This window comes from Procambarus clarkii, chromosome 21 (assembly GCF_040958095.1).
Source record: "Procambarus clarkii isolate CNS0578487 chromosome 21, FALCON_Pclarkii_2.0, whole genome shotgun sequence".
NCBI classification, from domain to species: Eukaryota; Metazoa; Arthropoda; class Malacostraca; order Decapoda; family Cambaridae; genus Procambarus; species Procambarus clarkii.
In genome coordinates, this window is record NC_091170.1 from 9,948,422 (window position 1) to 9,966,238 (window position 17,817).

The 17,817-nt window shown below is 45.4% G+C and overlaps 1 protein-coding gene across 2 annotated transcripts in view; it reads right to left on the minus strand.

Annotated features, from left to right (window-relative positions):
• Positions 1-7,312: 7,312 nt before the first annotated feature.
• Positions 7,313-17,817, minus strand: part of LOC123760679 (fibrinogen C domain-containing protein 1-like) — a 175,643-nt gene continuing 165,138 nt past the window's right edge. For both annotated transcript variants that reach the window (XM_069328194.1, XM_069328193.1), the window contains one exon: positions 7,313-7,598. In XM_069328194.1, coding sequence (XP_069184295.1) covers positions 7,537-7,598 — 62 coding nt within the window. In that variant the 3' untranslated portion in view covers positions 7,313-7,536. The remainder of the gene's footprint in view (positions 7,599-17,817) is intronic.

Consider the following 17,817-nt stretch of genomic DNA (forward strand, 5'->3'; position numbering starts at 1 on the left):
GCTGCCCTCCTTCCTCCCTCTGACGCCTGGCTTACATTGTCCAGATGTCCAAAGGTGATAGAAGGGTCACATTTACTCTACTTTAATATTGATAATTAAGTTAATTTATATAAGATGCTTTTATGATGGTAAAGTCCAAAGACTAATGTATTTAAGAACAATTCCCACCATAATAGGTGGTGATTTATAATGGTATGTGGTGATGATATCCCGTTTTCTTTAGACGGTAATTCCACTACAAGTTACGTTTTCTATGGGTAACTTGTTTATACAACACAGCTATTATCTGTATGATTATTAAATGGTGTCGGATTTTCCGACATAATTCCCCAGGGGCTGCTCACGGGTCGAAGTCCTAATTAGAACAGACGAACACCGATACTCCTCCTTCGAATTATTAGATTAATTTGATGTTAGTAGTTAATAATCACACATTTGTGTGTCTGTTCGTACAGGACGGATGTCCCGTACTAGAGTTGCAGGGGTTAGAAGTCTAATGCGATTTCATTTCCCTGTCAACTCTTGAAAGGCTAATATTCAAGCCTTATTACATATTATTTAACCCAGAAGACTGAATGTGATCAAGTACTACAGTCAAGTATGATTCAGGGACTGCAGTGAGATCAGTGACATTAGATATAACTTGAAGTTTCTTCAGGTAACTGGTCACTGATATATAAACACTGAGGCCCATGGAATACATCTTGATTAAATAATAAATGTATCAAATCAGTCATCAGATTTATTGGGGTTTAATTTAGTTAATTGATTCAGAGGATTGAATAGCTCATCATTAAAGTAAAGTATGGTTCTGAGACTGCAGTGGGTTCAGTGACATTGGTCGCAGTGACTTGTAGCTGTTTTAGGCTACTGTTCACTGATTTGCCACTGAAGCCTCATGAACTCATCTCCAGCTTTAAATGATGATACTAACATCAAGCTCTGTTGGTATAGTCAGCTGTAATCTCCTTAGTATAATGCTACTGGAGAAATATAATCAGCTGACAAATTTAGGTTTCTACTGGTATTGTTTATCTGCAGGCATAGGTCTCCTCAGGCTTGATACTGGGCCTGAGAGTAATTTACCTCCTGCAGAGTTTAACATGGTTATGCCCTGATATTTAGTAGGGCTACCAATGAATTGATGGCAATAGTCTGTCCCTACAAGGAGACCGAAGTCGTTGAGGTGATCAGACTTAATATTATCTGCCAATTTTATTCCTCTATTTCTCAGGAATTTGGCTGTTGCTCTCAGACCTTGAACTTGTAGGTCTACTGGTATCTTGTCCACCACAATGGCTTGTACTCGACAGACGTACCTGCCTAAACGTACTGATGGTTGTACCACCTGGTAGACTTGAGGTCCTGCATCTGTTACAAACCCTGAGATGTTGAATGACGTCTGGGCTACAGGCCTTAATTGTAATTCATCTGCCAGCTTTTTAGTGATATATGTTCTCTGGGATCCTTGGTCAAACAACCCACGGGTATGGACCTTGGCCCTCTTATTCAGGATGGTAATTTGGGCAGTAGGCAAAGTCGTATTACCTTTAGACTTTGCCGATTGGACACTCTTTGTTTGTTGCACCTTGCAGTACTGTACTGTGGTGGGAATGCTATCTTCCACCTTGGGGTTTGGAGACGTTGTTTTGGTGTCTCTGCACAATGCTGCATGGTGCTGACCTTTGTTACACCTATTACAGGTGTGTAATTGGGTATCACAGTCGTTGATGTTATGTTTCCTGAGGCACCTCGTGCAATGTTGCAAATCTTTGAGTCGCTCAACACGGGCGTCACTATCAGGATAATTAGAGCAGTGGTACATTGAATGTTTCTCTTTGCAGAACAAACATGTTCCATAGCTTCCAGTACCCTTTGGTGTCACGTTCTTGGGTGACACAGTAACTATAGGCTTGGAGGGTCCCACTGCATATACGCCCACACTGCTACTGTTCCACTTTGGTGTTGAATTATATTGTCTAGATTGATTTGGAGTACCTTTGGTACTCTGTGGTTTACTATTATTGGTTTCTGAGGGTATACTTGGTGGTTTTAATTTGTCATGTGTTCGTAATTGATGAACTACTGACTTTAAACCTTCAGATATTTCATTCATGGATAAGATACTTTTATTGTAATGAGCACTCATTTGTCTCAATATGTCCCTAGGTATTTTCTCCTGGACAATTATTTTCAAGACCCACTCAGCCCCGTTTGTATCTGCTGTCAGGCTGAGGGCATTGATCAATGATTCTACCTCCAGCTTGAAGACTTTGAGTGAATCAGCTGAAGCCTCCGGTGGGGGTAAATGCAACAGCTCATGAACTAAATGTGATGTTCTTACTTCTGGATCAGCATAATTATCCTTGAGGAGTTTTACTGCCAGATCATAGCCGTCATTAGTTAATCTCAGATGGGATACTACTGTTTTAGCCTCACCTGATAATTGGCCTTGCAAATAAGAGAATTTACTACTCTTTGGTAAAGATTGTTTTGAGTCTACAAGGTCAACGAATTTGTTCCAAAATTCGTCCCAATCTTCCTCATCTTTCCCTGAGAAAGTGGGTAAATTAATTGGAGGGAGTCGAGCTTCCGCTTGACTCGTATTAGATGCAACTGTTGTTGTTGTTGCTGTTGCCTTGTTCTGGGCAATTAATTTGACATAAGGCTGTAACGTGGCCTGAGTGTGATCTTCATAATTCGCAAGATCAACCATAATGTCGTCTATTTCTGTTTCTGATAAATTAGTGTTGGCAAGTTCAGCCACATATGTTGCTATTTGACATTTGATTTGCTCAAATTTACCTGCAGCTGCTTGATAATAGCTTTCCAGGTCAGCATAATCAACTGTTGATTGTTGTGACAAATCTTCACATTTCTTGATCTGTCTTGTTAAGTGGCCTTTAAGACCTGCAAGGGTTCTTTTCATTCTCCCTGCATTATCCATACTGGCTCGTTGGTGAAGCCTTGTGGGGCTTGTACTTGGGCTGCTCATAATACTGAACAAGCTCTGATGGTAGCCTAGGGTAAATTCTGAACTCACTAGGCAATAATCCTACCTCTACTAGAGGTTAGCACTTAAAATTAATACACATTATATATATATACAATCATCCACACTAATGATTTGAGTGATAAACCAGTGTCACTGGAAGTACCTTTAGGTTAGCTCTTCTATATCACCCTAGGATGGTAGAGACACTAATTAATCACTCAAAGGTGTAATGATCATAAGTAATTTATTATATATACAACTCAACTCGAGTTGTTAAAAATTACACCCAAAATAGGGTCTGGACCATTCATTAATGGTGTTAGGTTGATCAATATAGTACAACTGACTATGGTAATAATGGGACTAGGATGAGCAATAATAGTTCAACTAGTCATATCCTACCCTGTTGTGGGTTGGCAATTAGTAAATATTATACTGTGATCACTAGTGCAATTTATATTAAATAATTCTCTATTTGGAGAAATAATATACACAATTATTGTTAATAGCCTCTTAATTAGCCTCTATGAAACTTCTAATATTATCAAGAAGTATTAAATATTATTAGTGACCTCGCGAAATAAAGTCCACAAAATTCGTAGATAATCTCTCGCGAAATGTAACACCACGAAATCCGTGAACAATCTCGCGAAGACACAGTCACTAATTTGGCTGGATTCTATATTAGCGCTGTCATTTCACGAAATAACACGCCACCAAATATCTGTGGGTGTGCATGAAACCGCTGACGAAGCTGAACTGGACTGAGGGAGGCTCCTGAGCTCCCTCGAGGCTACGCTGCCGTCTTGACTGCTGGCTTTGTTTAAATAACACTGCACTAGTTTATTTAATGAATCCACTGGTTAACTGGTTCATCCGGTACTAAGATGACCAAATGTGGGTTCATAGGACCGAATATTCCGGTTCCGAAGGTCCAAATAATTCGGTTTCGAAGGACCAAATAATGTGGGAACCGACCTGTGAGATTTATATTTATTTAATTTATATGAATTTATATTTACGTTAATTTATATACTTCGATAGCAATTTGTATAATGTTAAGTGGACTGTATTTCTGCAATAATCTCATAATCTCACAAATCGATCCTCTACACATTAGGGGGGTTTATATTTATATGTATGCAGCCAATCAAACTACAGTAACTACATACATTGAAGAGGTTCCTTATCTTATAGTACAGCAGGTTAGTCCACCAGGTATAACTAGGGTGTAGACACCAAATTATCCTCTTTGAGGTAGCTTCCATATCACCCAGTAACTGGTGCACAAATCTTGCATCCTCGTCTTGACCTGTCAAAAGTGCGCTAGCTGTGAAGCCAGATACCTATATATGACAAGTATATCAGAGAAAACAGTACATGGAACATGAAGACCTGGCTTAATTACCTTTAGTATGAGGCGATTTCGCGATCTAACCGGGTCACCCTATATCCTGACATTAATGGCCATAAATGAATGATAAACGGGTTTCGGATAGACTTAACTTGAATTTGTAGACAGCGTGTTGACAATGGTACACCTTTGGCTTCCATAACACTACGTCCAAGTAAAATTAACAGGAGCCGAATTTGCTCCTTTGTGAGCCTCTGGTCTCGTATATCAACAATGGCTGCCCTCCTTCCTCCCTCTGACGCCTGGTTTACATTGTCCAGATGTCCAAAGGTGATAGAAGGGTCACATTTACTCTACTTTAATATTGATAATTAAGTTAATTTATATAAGATGCTTTTATGATGGTAAAGTCCAAAGACTAATGTATTTAAGAACAATTCCCACCATAATAGGTGGTGATTTATAATGGTATGTGGTGATGATATCCCGTTTTCTTTAGACGGTAATTCCACTACAAGTTACGTTTTCTATGGGTAACTTGTTTATACAACACAGCTATTATCTGTATGATTATTAAATGGTGTCGGATTTTCCGACAGTTATTAAACAAATATGCAAACTAAAGGCAAACTACTCCCCAGAGCCAGACAAAACATTATCCAGGGTGCTTAGGTTCTGTAAAGTAAAGCTTAGTGACCCATTGTCTACCATATTTAATAAATCATTAGACTCGAGCAGAGTACCGGAGTGATGGATGGTTGCTGATGTGGTGCCAATTGCTGGAAATGGATTTAATTGATAATTGAAAAAGCCATTCGTTTTCATCTTGAAAAACAGATTCATAAAGAAATCATAACATGGTTTCATTAAGGGCCGCTCATGTTTAAGAAATTTTCTATCATTCTTTTTTCTGTACATTTCAAGAAGGTGATAGTTGGAAGGATTGTGACATTCTACAACTTGACGTCAGCAAGGACTTTGATGCTGCGCCTCACAAGACTAAAGAGCTGGAGGCACATGGTAATCGGGGTTTATCCTATTAGACCTATCAGGTTGGATCAGACCTTGGTTATTGAAAAAGACAGCAGAGTGTTGCCAAGAATGCAGTTAAATCAGACATGGATTTAATTCCCATGTGGGAGTTAAACTCCCATGTGAGAGTTAAATTCCCAAAAGTGCTAACAGACAATCTGTACAGACTTTCCACGTGGACAAAAGATAAGTAGATGCAGTGTAATGCTGTAAAAGGTTGAGATTTGAGCTAAGTAATAATGATACTAGTTCCCATATATCACATGGACAATATTGAAAATTTGAAGTATTTATTGGAGAAATATCTAGGAGTCAGCATCTCCGGGATCATAAGAAAATAATCAATGCATAAACATACGAATAAGGCATCTAGGATACTGAGACTAATTTTTATCAAGTGTTACCCTCAACACATCAAATATTTCCTCCAAGAGTGGAAAAACGTATTGTATTGAGTTTATTGTTTAACATTACAATCACTAGTCCCTGGGGCTGGTCACGGGTCACCACCTGGTCCCTGGGGCTGGTCACGGGTCACCACCTGGTCCCTGGGGCTGGTCACGGGTCACCACCTGGTCCCTGGTGCTGGTCACGGGTCACCACCTGGTCCCTGGTGCTGGTCACGGGTCACCACCTGGTCCCTGGGGCTGGTCACGGGTCACCACCTGGTCCCTGGGGCTGGTCACGGGTCACCACCTGGTCCCTGGTGCTGGTCACGGGTCACCACCTGGTCCCTGGGGCTGGTCACGGGTCACCACCTGGTCCCTGGGGCTGGTCACGGGTCACCACCTGGTCCCTGGGGCTGGTCACGGGTCACCACCTGGTCCCTGGTGCTGGTCACGGGTCACCACCTGGTCCCTGGGGCTGGTCACGGGTCACCACCTGGTCCCTGGTGCTGGTCACGGGTCACCACCTGGTCCCTGGTGCTGGTCACGGGTCACCACCTGGTCCCTGGTGCTGGTCACGGGTCACCACCTGGTCCCTGGTGCTGGTCACGGGTCACCACCTGGTCCCTGGTGCTGGTCACGGGTCACCACCTGGTCCCTGGTGCTGGTCACGGGTCACCACCTGGTCCCTGGTGCTGGTCACGGGTCACCACCTGGTCCCTGGTGCTGGTCACGGGTCACCACCTGGTCCCTGGGGCTGGTCACGGGTCACCAACTGGTCCCTGGGCTGGTCACCACCTGGTCCCTGGATCTGGTCACAGTTCACCACCTGGTCCCTGGGGCTGGTCACGGGTCACCACCTGGTCCCTGGTGCTGGTCACGGGTCACCACCTGGTCCCTGGTGCTGGTCACGGGTCACCAACTGGTCCCTGGTGCTGGTCACGGGTCACCAACTGGTCCCTGGTGCTGGTCACGGGTCACCACCTGGTCCCTGGTGCTGGTCACGGGTCACCACCTGGTCCCTGGTGCTAGTCACGGGTCACCACCTGGTCCCTGGGGCTGGTCACAGGTCACGACCTGGTTTCTGGGGCTGGTCACAGGTCACCACCTGGTTGCTGGGGCTGGTCACGGGTTACCACGTGGTCCCTGGGGCTGGTCACCACCTGGTCCTTGGGGCTGGCCACGGGTCACCACCTGGTCCTTGGGGCTGGTCACAGGTCACCACCTGGTCCCTGGTGATGGTCATGGGTCACCACCTGGTCCGTGGGGCTGGTCACGGGTCACCACCTAGTGCCTAGTGCTGGTCACCACCTGGTCCCTGAGGCTGGTCACGGGTCACCACCTGGTTCCTGGGGCTGGTCATGGGCCACCACCTGGTCCCTGGGGCTGGTCCCTGGTGATGGTCATGGGTCACCACCTGGTCCCTGGTGTTCGTCACGGGTCACCACCTGGTCCGTGGGGCTGGTCACGGGTCACCACCTGGTCCCTGGTGCTGGTCACGGGTCACCACCTGGTCCCTGGGGCTGGTCACAGGTCACCATCTGGTCCCTGGGGCTGGTCACAGGTCACCACCTGGTCCCTGGGGCTGGTCACGGGTCACCACCCGGTCCCTGGGGCTGGTCACGGGTCACCACCTGGTCCCTGGGGCTGGTCACGGGTCACCACCTGGTCCCTGGGGCTGGTCACGGGTCACCACCTGGTCCCTTGGGCTGGTCACGGGTCATCACCTGGTCCCTGGTGCTGGTCACGGGTCACCACCTGGACAATAGTCAACTCTTCCACGTGTGACACTTGTGGAGGAGCTTCACTCCGGTGATGACTCCACTCCATACTGCAAATGTATACACCAAAATGTTATATAATTAAACAAGTTAATATTTACAATATACTGTATTGTTACCAGAGTGAAAATTACAATAATCAGTAACAAGAACAAGAAATTGAGAAATCAAATGTTTAAATAATTGACAATAAGCTTTGTCTATTTAAATTAATTTTGTTGTAAAATTTTAAATAAAGACAACTGAATAAGAAATATAAATACAACAATTAAGGAATTAATATAATGGCTAAATATAAGTCTCATAAATTATTATTGTATAAATTACTCCATAAATACAAGCCAGAAAAACATCCACAACAAATAAATACAACTTAAAACAGCCAAGCACAACAAGTAAATATACAATTGAACACATTCCAGAACACATAAGTTATACAAAGACATAAAACACATTTCCACGTGGCAGAATTATTAGTAACAAAAGTATCAGGTAAGTTCCACTGATCCCCCTTTTGATCCTCAAAAAATTTGAGGATCAAAATGGTGAAAATAATTAATTTATTTAATTATTCATAATAAGTGACAGATTTAAATAACAGAAGTATATAATAGTAAAAGATTAAGTAAATGAGAAATGAGCAAATTAAAAGTGAAATATTACAAAACGATATGATGCCTACATGTCCCACCAAGAGCACTTCATTTCACCCTCCCCCTCCCTGTCTGACCCATTGTTGCCGTGAGGGGACTTGGTGGGCGGCTGCCGGAGTGTGATTCTCCATGGGACAGTCCTCTGTCCTTTTGTAGCCTTATGCTCCTGCAGCTGTCCTTCCGAATTATGCTGGATGACTTTTCCTTTTCCTTGTGTTTCATTTTTCTCCCCCATCTTATCCTTTCTTATTGTCATTTCCCGCCGACCTTTTGCCTCTCTTGACTATCCTTTCGGCTTTCTTTGGTTTTGACGCCCGGGTGTTTGAGGTGGCATACTCTCTCACCCGTAGAACTGTGGAGCCTGACGTCGCGAGCGAGGGGAAGCTTTTATTGTCAATCCTTCTTTCGTCACTGAACCCGATCTCGACAGACTGACAGTTCTTAAGGTTGTGTTTGTGGGGCGTATACTCACGACGGACCCGTAGGGGGCCCCGGCAAGACCGGCAACATGTCTCTTGTTGGGTGTCCTGTCTTCTAACTGTGGATCCGTGGTGGGTGTGAGGACACAATCGTGAATGAAAGTCTTCCCTCTTGTTTCCATGCCGATGATTCCGGTTCTTATGACTTCTCAGGCTCCTTGGGTGGGCGACCAGGCCCATGAGTCGGCCTGTGTTGGAAGACTGGGCTCTGTAGCCCCTGCTATATTAGGCCCAGACCTAGCTCCTCCTCGGACCCTCCTGACTACTCCCCTCGGCTCCCCTCCCTCCTCTGTAGTTGGGTTGAGCCCTAGGCCCCGAGCGGTGACCACCTCATCCCCTGGCCGAGCTACGACTCTCATTGTAACTATTGCACCGTTTAACCCCCCCCCCCTTCTCTCTCTCTCTCTGGGGGTTCTCAACGCAGTTCCCGCCGTGGCCGCACTTACCCGATCCCTTTCCATACTAATTTGTACCACGCCTTGTTTGGTCAACCTACATGGACTAAGTACTTTGACCTCCAATCATTTAGATTCTACTCCTGACGATTTTTCCCTCCATAGGCACCTTGTTTATTCCGTGGATGCCTCTGTTACTTTCAACCCCACCCGTCCCAGTTCACGTGTCGTTGCTGCTCCTATTCAGGATGCAGTTACCCGCTTGGCGAGACCCCTGTTCGGGTCTCCAAGAACTCTTGGTTAAATGCTAGTGTTGGCACTATTCTCCTTCCACACCGTGTTGCGACCAGTGTTAGGAATCTAAAAGACTGCCACGAAGACTCTGTAATAGGTGCTGGAAGTTTGAGCATGGTGCCCTTCAATGCTTCTGTACTGTCTCTCACTGTCCCCTGTGTGGGGACGAAGGTCACTCTAAGTCGGAGTGTACTTCTTCCCAGGCTCGCTGCCTTAATTGCGGTGAAGCCCACCCTACCTTCTCCTACGCGTGTAAACATTACAAGCTTGATGCAGACGTCCTCAACTTGAAGCACCGGGAACGTTTCTTTTCCTGAGGCGAGGGGCCAAGTTCGCTGTCTCCCCCCTTTCGCTAGCGTCTCTTATGCTCGCAATGTTGCACTCTTCATCTCCTCGTTCTTCCCACCTTCTTCAGTCTCACAACCGTTTCCAGGCCTTAGACCCAGACACGCCCACCGCCGCCTCTCCAGTTCCTTTACGTTCTGTCGAGAAGGGTCCCCCTCCTAGTTCTCTGTCTGGGGTTCCCCTTCTTTCTACCCTGTCTGTCATATCTCCTGTGTCTTCTTTCTCATCTCCCCTCGATCCTCCTTCCCGTCTTTCTCCTCCGTCTCTTAGCTCTCCACGCCGCCTGTCTGTGCAGGCTGATGTCCATCACTCTTCCAGTGATCATCGTGTTGTTCGCTCTCCTCCTTCTTCTCCTGTTGAGATGCTTGAGTCTGTTGCCTAGTTCGTTGTTGCTGGAACAAATGTCTCTGAGTTAGAAGCGAAAGTCTGGCTTATCTCCTTCCTCCTCCCCGGCGGGTAAGACGGCTTCGCTTTCTTCCTCGCGCTCCACCTCTGACTCTATCACTCCATTCCCTCCCGTTTCGGTGGTCGAGCCCCCTGTTCCTGATATCGAGGTTTCTTTGTCTCCTGCTTCCCTTTCTGTTTCTGCCCTTGCTGAGATGTGCTCCCCGGTTTCTGCCCCCTCCTCCTCCTCCTGCTGTCCTTGACCCTCGGTTGTCTCCTCTTCCCAAGTGTGGCTGCAGGTCCGCCTCTGGTCTGTCCTCCCACTCTCTTCCCTCCATCCGTACTCAGTTTACCCATGCCCCCTAACTCTGACTTCGCTGACCCTGATCCTGCGCTTCTATGACGTGCTGTGTTTCTTTTTAACCTTTGTTTCTCCATTGTTCTGTGTTGCTGTCCTTTCTCTTCTTGTCGATGTCTATTCTTCAATGGAACATTCGTGGATATTACGCCAATTTTCTTGAACTCCAACTTCTGCTTGCACGATTTTTGCCCGTTTGTGTCTGTCTCCCGGAATCGATGCTTGGTGCTCGTCCTGGTCGCTTTCGTGGCTATTCCTTTCTCTCTCTCCCCCCTCAGCTGTTGCTGGGGCTCCCAGCTCTTCTGCTCTCTTGATTCACTCTGATGTTCCATTTGTCCCCTTTTTTCTTCGCCTCTCCATTGTTCTGCTGCTCGTATCTTTGCGAGGAAATGGTACACCGTTTGTTCCATTTATCTCCTCCCGAGTGTCCCGCTTTCTCTTCCCGATCTTAAACACCCTATTGGACTCCTTGCCAGAGCCTGTGCTCTTGCTGGGTGATTTCAATTGTCGACATAACCTCTGGGGTGATGTTTTGACAAACACCCGGGATCGCCTTCTCGAACCGTTCATCCTCTCTTCTTCCCTGTCTGTTTGGAATTCTGGTGAGCCAAATATTTGGAATCTCAGACTCGCACCCTTTCCTGTCTTTATCTTTCTCTCTGCTCGTCGTTTCTTTACTTGGATTTCACGTGGAGGGTTCTTGATGACCTCCACAGCAGTGACAATTTCCCCATCCTTGTTATTTTTTTCTTTTTTCACCCTCCCCTCTCCTTTCTTAGGTCGCAGTTTACTACGGCAGACTGGACCCTATTTACCTTCCGTGCTGTTCTCTCCGACCTTTCCATTCTGCCTCTCCCTCGTGCCCTCCTCCTTTTTCATGACACCATCTTCAACGCTGCCCTTTGCTCTATTCCTCGCTCTTCCTCTCGGGGAACATGGAAGTGCATTCCCTGATGGAATGTAGATTGTGCTCTGGTTGTCCACTGTAAGCGTGCAGCCTGGAAGAGACACTGCCGCCGGCAGAAGGCCGGTTCTTTTTTTTTGTTTCGGAAGGCGAGTACAGTGGCCCATAGGACCATCCGTTCAGCTAAGCATGAGTGTTGGAAGTCTTGTTTCTTCCATTATGTCCGAAACTTCTCTGCCACAGATCTGGAAGCGTATCCGCAAGATTGTGTGGGAAGTTTGTTTCCGATGCCTCGCCGGTCCTTCACCTCTGTGGTACTCTTGTGGTGGACCCGTTGTAGGTCGCGACCGAACTGGGTTCCCACTTTTCTTCTGTTAGCTCTGGTTCTCATCTTCCTCAATCTTTCCTTCTTCATAAGCCTGTTCTTGAATCTCGTCCTATATATTTCTGCAACCATCTCAGACTTCCCTATAACGATCCCTTCTCTCTCTCTCTCTCTCTCTCTCTCTCTCTCTCTCTCTCTCTCTCCCTCTGAACTTCAGTCTGCCCTGGCCCTCTGTAGTTCTACGGCGGCAAGCTCCGATGGCATTCATTATGAGATGCTTCGCCATCTCCCTCCGTGCACGTCTCATTATTTACTGAGTCTGTATAATTGGGTCTGGGCGTCGTCGTCAGTCCCTGAGCACTGGCTCGATGGTGTTGTCCTCCCTGTTCGGAAACCAGGGTCTCTGGGAACATCCCCTAAGAACTTTCGCCCTATTGCCCTCACGAGTTGTGTCTGCAAACTCTTTGAACATCCCTAAGAACTTTCGCCCTATTGCCCTCATGAGTTGTGTCTGCAAACTCTTTGAACATTTGGTTAACGTTCGTCTGATGTGGTTCTTAGAACATTATCACCACCTCTCCCCTTCTCAATTTGGTTTTCGCAAATGACGCAGCACAACAGATGTCCTGGTGAACTTGGAGGTCTATATTCGTACTGCTTTTGCTGGAAGACCTCAATTGTTTCTGTCCTTTTTGACCTGGAAAGGACTTACAATACCACCTTGAGATATCATATTCTATCCCAACTTTATTCTTTTGGCCTTCGTGGTTATCTCCCTCTCTTCCTCCAAAGCTTCCTCTCTCGTCGTTCCTTTTGAGTGAGGCTTGGTACCACTCTCTCTGCCCCTTTTCGGTAATACGAGGGTGTACCCCAAGGTAGTGTTCTGAACACTACTCTGTATCTAGTTGCCCTCATTGGCCATCTTTCCTCCTTTCCGTCTGGCGTCTTCTCCCCCCCCCCCCAATCTCTATGTCGGCGATCGTACCCTTTGCTATCAGGGGTAATTATTCGCCTCTTCTTCAACAGAGGTTTGAACTTGCGACTGATGCTGTGTCGTCTTGGGCCACCGGTCATGGCTTCCGGTTCACTACGTCTAAGACTTGTGCTATGACGTTTACTCGGAAGCATGTCGTTCTTCGTCCCTTTCTGTCGCCCTATGGCCATCCCCAGTACAAGGATTCCGCTAAGCTTTTGGGATTAATCTTTGACACTTGTTTGTCTTTGTCACCCCATATCTCTTACCTCAGAGCTGAATGCTCTAAGGTTCTTACCCTCCTTAAGGTTTTGTCCCATACTTCTTGGGGAGCAGATAGGCGCACTCTCCTTGCATTACATTCCTCTCTTGTCCTGGCTAAACACGATTATGATTGCCCTGCTTACTCATCTGTTTCTCCTTCTACTCTTCGCCGTCGTGATGCTTTGCACTATACTGGGTTGTGTCTCAGCTCTGGTGCCTTTCGTTCGACTCCCACCCTTAGCTTGTATGTTGACACTGGCTTCCGCTCTCTCTAGGACCGCCGTGATCGCTACTGTCTTCGCTATCTTGCGTGGTCTTTGCAACATCCTTCCTCTCGCCTCTGTCGTGCTTTGAGTTTACCCCTCCTGTAGTTCCTGTTCCGCATCACAACTTCCCTCTTTCTGTCAGGTTATCTCACTTACAGGATTATTTTTCACTTCGTATTTCTAATATTTATCCTCGTATTGTTCCTTCCTTGCCCCCGTGGCGAGTCCCCCTTCCAAAGTTTTGTACATCCTTGACCCGCATCACTAAAGCTTTTACTCCTCCTACGGTTCTGAAACGTCTTTTCCTTGAGCACTTTTCTTTACACTCCCGCTCCGTTTCCATTTTCACTGATGGATCTAAGTCTGCGGACGGTGTAGGCTACTCTGTTGTTTTTCCTGACCGCCCTTATATGTGTTGTCTACCTCTGGAGACTAGCATCATCACAGCGGAACTTTATGCTATTCTCTATGCTCTTCGCCTCCTGCTTTCACTTTTCCTTTGTGGTTGTCGTTGACTCTCGTTGTGCCCTCAAGGCTCTCGCGTCCTTCAATCCGGTCCATCCAGTAGTCGTCGAGATTCAACATTGACTGTTTCTTATTTCCAGTAAATTTTTGTCAGTTGAGTTTTGTGTACTCTTCAGGGTATTGTGTCTTCATGGCTTTCCTCCTACCACCGTAACCGGCGATGAGAAACGGCTCTAGCAAGGTTGCCATGCGCGCTTAACTCATGGTCACTTAATCGAGCGCAGCCCTGCTCCTTATTGTCCACATTGTATTGTCCCTTTTACAGTCATGCATATCCTTGTTGAATGTCATGACTTCTAGGACGAGTGTGTGTCTTGCTTTGCGACTGTCCCTCATGGCCACTTGTCCCTCGATAGAATTCTTGATGAATCAGATACTATTGATATCGTAGATGGGATCTAGTAGATGGGATCGCCATGGGTTCTCCCCTAGGTGTCCTGTTTGCGAACTTCTACATGGGTACATCGAACAGAAGGTCTTAGTTGACATGAATTTGAAACCGGCCATATGCTGCAGGTATGTTGACGACATTTTTACACAGGTACCTGATGTCAGACATCTGCAGGAGCTGAAGGAGGCATTTGAGCAGAATTCTGTGTTGCGTTTCACTTACGAGATGGAGAAGGATGGGAAGCTGCCCTTTCTAGATGTAACAGTCATGGAGAGGAGCGGAGTTTTCCACACTGCAGTCTACACTAAGGAAACAAACATAGGAATGTGCCTGAATACCAACAGTGACTGCCCAGACAGGTACAAGAGGAGTGTCATTAACGCTTATGTCGACCGTGCTCTCAACCTCAGCTCAGAATGGAAGCAAGTCGACGAGGAACTCTGTAGGGTAAGGCAGGTCCTAGTCAACAACGGCTTCTCCAATGGTTTCGTGGAAGACATCATAACAAGGAAAGTGAAACGCCATGCAATCTCAGAAGAGACAACTAACACAACACCTATACCCCCTATTAGACTATTTTATAGGAACTTCTTTTCCACAGCCCATAAAACGGAGGAAAGGGTCCTGAAAGATATTGTCAGTAGAAACGTTATCCCTACAGACAAAAATCAGAAGATACAACTGACAATTTACTATAAAAAAGAAAACGGTCAGCCTACTCATGAGAAACTCTCCAGACACAAAGCAGAACGCTTTAAAAGAGACCAACGTCGTCTATGCCTTCAAATGCCTCCTTGGGGACTGTAAGCCTCAAAAAACTCAGTATATAGGCAAGACAACAACATCTCTTTCCAGGCGTTTAACGATGCATAAGCAACAGGGCTCCATTAAGGAACATATAGTTTCTTCCCACAACCAAACCATCACCAGAGGAATCTTAGCAAACAACACAGAAATCATCGATAGATACAGCGATAGCAGGCGGCTTGACGTCTGCGAGGCACTACACATCAAAAAGTCAACACCAGCAATCAACAGCCAATTAATGCACAACTATATTCTACCCACTTCAAGACTCCGCTCCAATATAGAAGCATCAAGAAATATGGGCCAATAAAAATAGGCCTTCTGCAGTTACCTACCTTTAATACCTGTTTGTATTTCATTGTTTCGTGTTCTGTCTTGTGTTAAAAGTTTATTTTCACCTCATCCAAAACTATTGTAACATGTCACTTCACCCAAATGTAGGTATAAAAACTCGAAAGATGTTTAAGCTCTATTCAGTTAAAGTTGTGTGTGTGTGTGTAAACTAAAGTCTTTGAAAATGTAATAAGTTTTACGAAACGCGCTCAAGTGTCACGTCAGACTAGAAATAAAAATGAATTTTGGAGAATTGATTTTTGAATTACCATCAACAGTGAAAAGAAACGTAAGAAAGATAGAGAAAATTCGTGTTAGAATTATTAATCTTACTTTTTCAGTCATATTTAATAATATATATATATATATATATATATATATATATATATATATATATATATATATATATATATATATATATATATATATATATATATATATATATATATATATATATATATATATATGCGAACAAGCCTGAATGGTCCCCAGGACTATATGCGAATGAAAACTCACACCCCAGAAGTGACTCGAACCCATACTCCCAGAAGCAACGCAACTGGTAACTACAGGGCGCCTTAATCCGCTTGACCATCACGGCCGTCAAAAGGAAGTGATAGCCGAGGCTATTTGAGCCACTTCCCCGACGGCAACTCGGATGGTAATCTTGGGCATAGCATTTCACCAAATCACCTCATTCTTTGGGGCACACGTGAGGAACACAAATGCGAACAAGCCTGAATGGTCCCCAGGACTATATGCGAATGAAAACTCACACCCCAGAAGTGACTCGAACCCATACTCCCAGAAGCAACGCAACTGGTAACTAAGATTAAGGCGCCCTGTAGTTACCAGTTGCGTTGCTTCTGGGAGTATGGGTTCGAGTCACTTCTGGGGTGTGAGTTTTCATTCGCATATAGTCCTGGGGACCATTCAGGCTTGTTCGCATTTGTGTTCCTCACGTGTGCCCCAAAGAATGAGGTGATTTGGTGAAATGCTATGCCCAAGATTACCATCCGAGTTGCCGTCGGGGAAGTGGCTCAAATAGCCTCGGCTATCACTTCCTTTTGACGGCCGTGATGGTCAAGCGGATTAAGGCGCCCTGTAGTTACCAGTTGCGTTGCTTCTGGGAGTATGGGTTCGAGTCACTTCTGGGGTGTGAGTTTTCATTCGCATATAGTCCTGGGGACCATTCAGGCTTGTTCGCATTTGTGTTCCTCACGTGTGCCCCAAAGAATGAGGTGATTTGGTGAAATGCTATGCCCAAGATTACCATCCGAGTTGCCGTCGGGGAAGTGGCTCAAATAGCCTCGGCTATCACTTCCTTTTGACGGCCGTGATGGTCAAGCGGATTAAGGCGCCCTGTAGTTACCAGTTGCGTTGCTTCTGGGAGTATGGGTTCGAGTCACTTCTGGGGTGTGAGTTTTCATTCATATATATATATATATATATCATCAAGAGGAGCCTCACCACAGCTGGATGCCCAGCTGAAAGAGAGCCCCGTTACCTAACGCCCCGTAACTCTGATGCTCTTATTGGTCGCCCGGATGGTATCACAGTGAACCCCTGGAAGAATGGCAAGCAGTTGGTATGGGACTACACGTGCGTATCAACCCTGGCTAACACCTACATTAACCTCAGTGTTGCACAACCAGGTGGCGCTGCCACCCACAGGGAAGCAGCCAAATCCCGTAAGTATAGTGAACTGGAGCACCACTACAATTTTGTCCCCAATGCTTCTGAGACACTCGGCGCCTGGGGTAAAAGTGCTACCAGTTTTTTGAAGGAACTGGGTTCTAGGCTCATTGAAACAACAAGGGACCCAAGAGCTGCAAGCTTTCTTTTCCAGCGCCTCAGTGTGGCGATACAGAGGGGAAATGCGCACTGCATCCAGGGTTCCTGCCCGCCATCTGAGGAGCTGGAGGAACTCGACAACCTATGATAACCATCTTTGTAACCCATATGTAACTCCTTTTTTGTAACAAATTTCAAATAAAGTAAATATATATGTGTACATACAAAAGAATGGGGGTGGTAGGAGAAGATAATATTAGTGTTCAGTGAGAAATCACAAGGTCTCCTCTTAATACTTTTTATTTTCTTCTCCGAGGCTATGGGTCCCCACATTGGCACTAGAGGTGGTACCCTCACAAATATATATATATATATATATATATATATATATATATATATATATATATATATATATATATATATATATATATATATATATATATATATATATATATATATATATATATGTCGTACCTAGTAGCCAGAACTCACTTCTCAGCCTACTATTCAAGGCCCGATTTGCCTAATAAGCCAAGTTTTCCTGAATTAATATATTTACTATAATTTTTTTCTTATGAAATGATAAAGCAACCCTTTTCTCTATGTATGAGGTCAATTTCTTTTTATTGGAGTTAAAATTAACGTAGATATACGACCGAACCTAACCAACCCTACCTAACCTAACCTAACCTATATTTATAGGTAAGGTTAGGTTAGGTAGCCAAAAAAAGCTAGGTTAGGTTAGGTTAGGTAGGTTAGGTAGACGAAAAAACATTAAT